This window comes from Dinoponera quadriceps, unplaced genomic scaffold (assembly GCF_001313825.1).
Source record: "Dinoponera quadriceps isolate SergipeBrazil2010 unplaced genomic scaffold, ASM131382v1 scaffold475, whole genome shotgun sequence".
Classification (NCBI taxonomy): Eukaryota; Metazoa; Arthropoda; class Insecta; order Hymenoptera; family Formicidae; genus Dinoponera; species Dinoponera quadriceps.
The window spans coordinates 542,685-548,227 of record NW_014554738.1 but is presented as its reverse complement, the minus strand read 5'-3'; the positions used below and the strand labels follow the sequence as shown (position 1 = coordinate 548,227).

The following is a 5,543-nucleotide window of genomic DNA, read 5'->3' as shown; positions in this document are numbered from 1 at the left end:
TCACTACCTTGTTCTTTCGCTATCATCTGCTTCTCTGTTGTCTATTTATAAAAATAAAAGTCAATTACTGACATGAAATATAATACAAATATATATATATATATATATATATTGCAAAGATACTATGGTCAGATATTCACCACTTCATCTAATTCTAAACCAAACTGGAAACACAAGTCTTGAAACTCCTCGTCCGCTGAAAGGAAAAGAAAATCATATTTATTTCAATAAAACATATCTTTTAAAATAGAATTACTTCTAAGCGATTTGTAACAATTTGTGAAAGTTACAATACTTACAATATGTCTTGCCCAATGATTGGAACAACAAATCACGTTTTATTGCAATTGTCGGCATCTTTAAAATAATCGCGGTGTAAAAGATTCTCAATGCTTTGAATTTTTTATCAAAATGTCAATTTTATTTATAGTCGTTTACCTGTAATGAAAACAACCAAAATCATTTATTTTAGGTTAGACAAAGAAATTAATTATTCTTTTAAATTATTTATTGATTTATTCCTTCAAAACGTACTATTAAACTTTAAAAATAGTCTTGATTTTACTTATACTAAGTAAAATAATTTAAAATATTATAACGCTAATATTATCTGCTAATAGAAAAAGAACAAGTTGCGTCATCTATTGGAACTATAATCTGTACACGTCTCTAAACTGTGGGCAGAGAGAAATTTACGGCTACACCGGCGTTTTACTCGCTACTTCACGGCAATTTGATACGCCATCTGCATACATTTTTAAGACGGAACTATTTCGCTGCGTACATTTTCCGGTACTGCCGATAGAGTCTCTATTTGATGCGTGTCCAAACTATATCCATATGTGGACTGTTCTCTTTAGCTGCACTGCTGAACTGATGAATTAAATTAGAGCGAGACAAAATAGGGCGGGCTCTAATAGCCCGTATAAGTGATTGGCTAATTTAATATAAAATTTTCTAATTGGTCTAGCAGAAATACTTCAGGCACCGGCCGATGTATATGTCATATATTTACTTTAATTTACTATTTTGTAATAATGAAAATGTTACATGTATAGCAATTATCTTTTGCGCTATTAATTTATTTTGATACATCGATATTTTGATAGATCGATTAAATCGACACATCGATTGGTCGAGGATATATCAATATATCTCGTTATCAATATATTACATCGCCAGTGCCATCTAGCGGAACATATCAGAATTAAAAGTATTAAAAATTGGACAACGACGTGTGTGAACGTAAATTTTTGGTATTTTTAACTTTGAAGCTAAACAACATGACCTACAGATACACAATTCAGACACGCGTGCACTTACTACGAACACTATCGTGTCTCTTAACTAAATATCATTCCTTCGTAATAAAGTTTCGATAAGTAAAATAGAATATTTCTTTACAGATTTTAAATCATGCGAAAATGTCACATGTATAATTTATTTACATTGTAGAAATAATAAAAGTCGGTAAATAGATATAACTTTACAAGTTCAAAAGTACAGTTTGATCTATAAGAGCGTACGGTTCCGCATTTCATTAATAAATGGCGCACAGATGTTAAGTTCGGTTTATCCGATTTTCAGAACAGTTCGGAAGAATGCTTTGAGGTTATATGTGACTTGTTTTATCTGTAACAGAGCAAAATAAATACAATGAGTGCTGCGTGTGCAAGTCATTTTGAAGCAATGTTTTTTTGCACACATCTGAAAGGACCGAAAATGTCATATGCACCTGTCGGCCGCTACCGAAAAAGTCAGAGGGATTCGTTAGGAAGTGGGTGAAAACGTTACAACGAAACAAAAAGTGTTGACAACCTGCCGAAACGTGGCACCCGACGTTCATTAACGGAAAAGGACGACAAAATTATCATCAAAATATTTGAGAAGAATCCTGGGTGTTCATTATGGCAAGCGAAAAATCTTTTATCGAAAAAGAGTGTAGAAATGAGCCTTAATACTACTAGACGACAATTACTCGATTCTGAATACGGCTCGAATCGAAAACGTGTGGGCAGTCATGAAGGTCAAACTCAGAGATAAAAGGTTTTTCATTTAAAACAATTCGTTCGTTATATACGGAAAATCTGGAGATCTTTTCCTGAGACGATAGCTGAAAATCCCGTGGAAAGCATGCCCCGACGCTACCAGGCCATACATGATAACAAAAGAGATTGGATAACTTTCTAAGTAAACGCATTTTAGTTTATTGAATTTATTAATAGATCCGAATCAAATTTTTAATAATTTTGTGTTTTTTTTTTAGAAGAAACAGCCTGTATGCTCCTGTGAAACAGACTATATGAGAATTTTTGTACACTATTTTAGATTTATTGCACCTTTTTCATTATAACATTCATAGCGTCTTTCATGAAATATATAAAAATTAAAGTATATATATATATTTGTCCGGAATTTTTACATAAAAAGAATCTTGTAAAAAACATAATAATAAAATATTAATTTAACGTTACTTTATTACAGTTGAATTAATAAATAATATCATAACATCTATATTAAACTATTAATAAAAATTAAGAAACACTATTCGTTCATTTGTTCAGATATACTTGTTTGGCGTGTGCTTGATAAAAGCACAGATAATAAGTTACCTTGGAAAATACTCTTAAATTTTATTCTTATACTTTTATATATTATATTTGGTTGTAAACGTATTTATATATATGTATAATATATGCACTCCAGAAAAATATCCGGATTGCACATAAGACCTATTAAGATTAACCTATACATAAGTAAAGAATCCTTTCCCTATTATTTTCAGTATTAAAAAACTTATACTGAGTTCACATTAAGTTACAGCTTGTACTTCTGGTATATCGTTGTCGTGAGTAGCCACAACACAGTTGTACCGAGGCAATGAGAGGTCCTCGTTGATATAACAGTCACTCTTCTTAATTGATCAATGAGCTAATCATACTGAAATATAAAACACAGTGAAAAAGTTAAGGATCCTTTGAATTTTGACATACAATAAGAAACTCACCCGTATAGGTAATAAAAAAATGAAATGAGATAAAATGCTAATTTAACCCATCCTTCTCTTTGGTACATGGACAAATCGTAAGCATTCATTATGCTTGTAGGGTCATATAATCCTGGTTCTGTCATCACAGGTCTATTTATATACCGCCATACATGATAGGCTATCAGAGGAATGTTGATGAACAATGTAAAGTACTGTTCACTAACCAAAAATAGAATATTGATCACGATGTGCAATATATACTCTGGTAAAACTAGCTGAAAAGGCGAAATGTAATGACCGGACAATGTGAGGTGCAGAAATTATAAATAATAATTTTTATTAGAGCGTAGCGTACACACTTACCGGATTTAGATTATTGCACTGATCGATCGGATTTTTATATCCAGTCTTCAATTCGTCGAATGTAATTACCTAGAAATTTTAACATGTTATTATACAGACAATGCATATCACGATAAGAATAACAATGTGTTTGCATATCACTCATTAATATGAGGTTATACGACATTATACAAGAAAACAATGCCGATCGACACAGTAATCTCTACCGTTAATTAGCGCGTATGAACATGTCACGTGACACGTACGTGAAAGATTGCGAAAAATATTAGAAATGCATCGCTGATTAATGCTACGATGTACGAAAAAGCGGCTAAATTGAACGCCATTCTGTATGTGGATGAAAGGTACCAATCGGTCAAGCACGAATCCGGTATCAGGTAAATCACGTGATTACTTTTACGTTAGCTTATTTGAGATTGGGAGTTTACTGACGTCAGCTTCCTACAATAGGTGTAGAGCAGCTCTCAGCCGTAAGAAATTGACCAATCATAGTGGAATTATAGAAGAAAAGTCAATTATAATTGGTCAATTTCTTTACGGCTTAAAGCTTATTGTAGCTCGAGATTAACCGTAGAAGTAGAACAAAAGCAAATCATGGAATATAACAATAAGAGACGAATATAATATTATAGACGAGAGTATATACTGATCTTTTGGATCATAATCTCATCTGGTAAAGATGGGCAAAATTATCGATGTTAGAAAAAACATCGATGTTCGTTCATTGAGGATGATATTACATCTGGAGAAAATGTTAGGGACTCTAGAAATTTTTTATTCGACAGCCAATCCAATAAACTCGTGGTACGACGCATCCTCACTGAGTAAACATCGATGTTTCAAACATCGATGATTTTACCCATCTTTGTACCTCGCCCTTCATTTCTCAACACTCGGTCAAAATATATCATATGTTTATACTTTACGCAATCCGTTCAAATCCTTGTCTATAATAAGAACGGAGTAGTTGTGTTATCATTTGAATAGTAAAGATGACTAATTTATCTATGCTTTCAAAACTACGTGAAGAATTCGCATTGGTTTGCAAAGACATCATTACGCTTTTATTAATTTTGGAACCCGACTTTTTAACTGACGAATGGCATGATGACGCCGATGTCAAGCTTATGAACGAGTTTTTGCAATATTTTAAAAGACTCATCGGATAGCGGGGATGAATTCCGTTGATTCCGATATCACTGTAAGCGGAACTCGTTAATATATATGATTAACTTAATGTATAAGATTAGTAATAGGTAAAAAAATATCTTTCAATGTATTTAGAAAACTTGCTTCACAGATTTGAAGACTAACTTTTTTCCTTCTAATGTAAACATGGTTTGGTAAATATTTAGAATACGAGTTTTATTGCATGTTTCTAAAAGCTAAAGTAGTCATTCGACAATGTCACAATTGCCCAAAGTGATATTCCTCAAAGTTAAGAAATCCATTATACATATTCTGAACGTGCTTGCAATGATGTTAGCCCATTGACAAGTTAATTTATTGATAATTGTGAAAAGGTATTTTATTATAAACACACGTGATTATCTATTTTTCCTAATAAAGCATTGTTGTCACTGCGTTTCGAATGCTCTACTAAAAATGCTTATATTTCTTGGCTCGTTAGTTAACATTGCTGTATGTATATTTGGAATATACAGCAGGAAATTTTATAACATGTAATGCTAGATGTGCATTTGATAATCTAAAAAAATTTCTAAAACTTAACAATCAAAAAAAAAAGTTTCTGCAAAAAAACTAGTCAAGATTATCATTATTTAAATTGTTTTAGCAAAGATCAAATCACTCAATTGTTTCCCTTAGCTTACATAGCAGATTATTATGAACTTGTCCAGGTATATATGAAGCATAATTATATCTTCTCTCTCTCTCTCTCTCTCTCTCTCTCTTTCTATATATATATACACACACAGATATATTCTGTTTTATATGTCCAGTATCGAAATATGACGCAAAATTAATTTTGTTCAGTCAGTGTTTATATAACATAAATCAAGCAAAATCTTTCTCATATCATGTTACAGTTATACTTAAATGTTATAATAATAATAATTTAAAAAATAACTACTTTGACAGATCTAAGAAAATAAATTAGTTTTCACAAAATTGTTATTGTAATATATTTTTTGTTTTTTTCACAGTTATTGTTATATGACTGCAGGATATA

General features: G+C 31.5%; 2 protein-coding genes across 5 annotated transcripts in view; both read right to left on the bottom strand.

The window, feature by feature from the left end:
- The window catches only part of LOC106741230 (phenylalanine--tRNA ligase beta subunit), a 4,749-nt gene extending 3,899 nt beyond the window's left edge, over positions 1-850 (bottom strand). Inside the window, exons 1-4 of one of the 4 annotated variants that reach the window (XM_014613016.1) lie at positions 754-850; positions 300-438; positions 141-196; positions 8-41 (exon numbers count right to left, since the gene is read on the bottom strand). In XM_014613016.1, the coding sequence (XP_014468502.1) occupies positions 8-41; positions 141-196; positions 300-357 (148 nt within the window). In that variant the 5' untranslated portion in view covers positions 358-438; positions 754-850. Of the gene's footprint in view, positions 1-7; positions 42-140; positions 197-299; positions 439-534 lie in introns of all 4 variants that reach the window. The other 3 variants (XM_014613017.1, XM_014613018.1, XM_014613015.1) reach the window with 3 other exon arrangements.
- A 1,645-nt stretch (positions 851-2,495) lies between these two features.
- On the bottom strand, positions 2,496-3,728 carry LOC106741171 (protein cornichon). Its single transcript, XM_014612883.1, has 4 exons — positions 3,598-3,728; positions 3,353-3,421; positions 3,008-3,264; positions 2,496-2,940 (listed from the first exon to the last, which is right to left on the bottom strand). The coding sequence occupies exons 1-4, from the start codon at positions 3,676-3,678 to the stop codon at positions 2,916-2,918; spliced, it is 432 nt and encodes a 143-aa protein (XP_014468369.1). The 5' UTR covers positions 3,679-3,728; the 3' UTR covers positions 2,496-2,915.
- Positions 3,729-5,543: the final 1,815 nt, after the last annotated feature.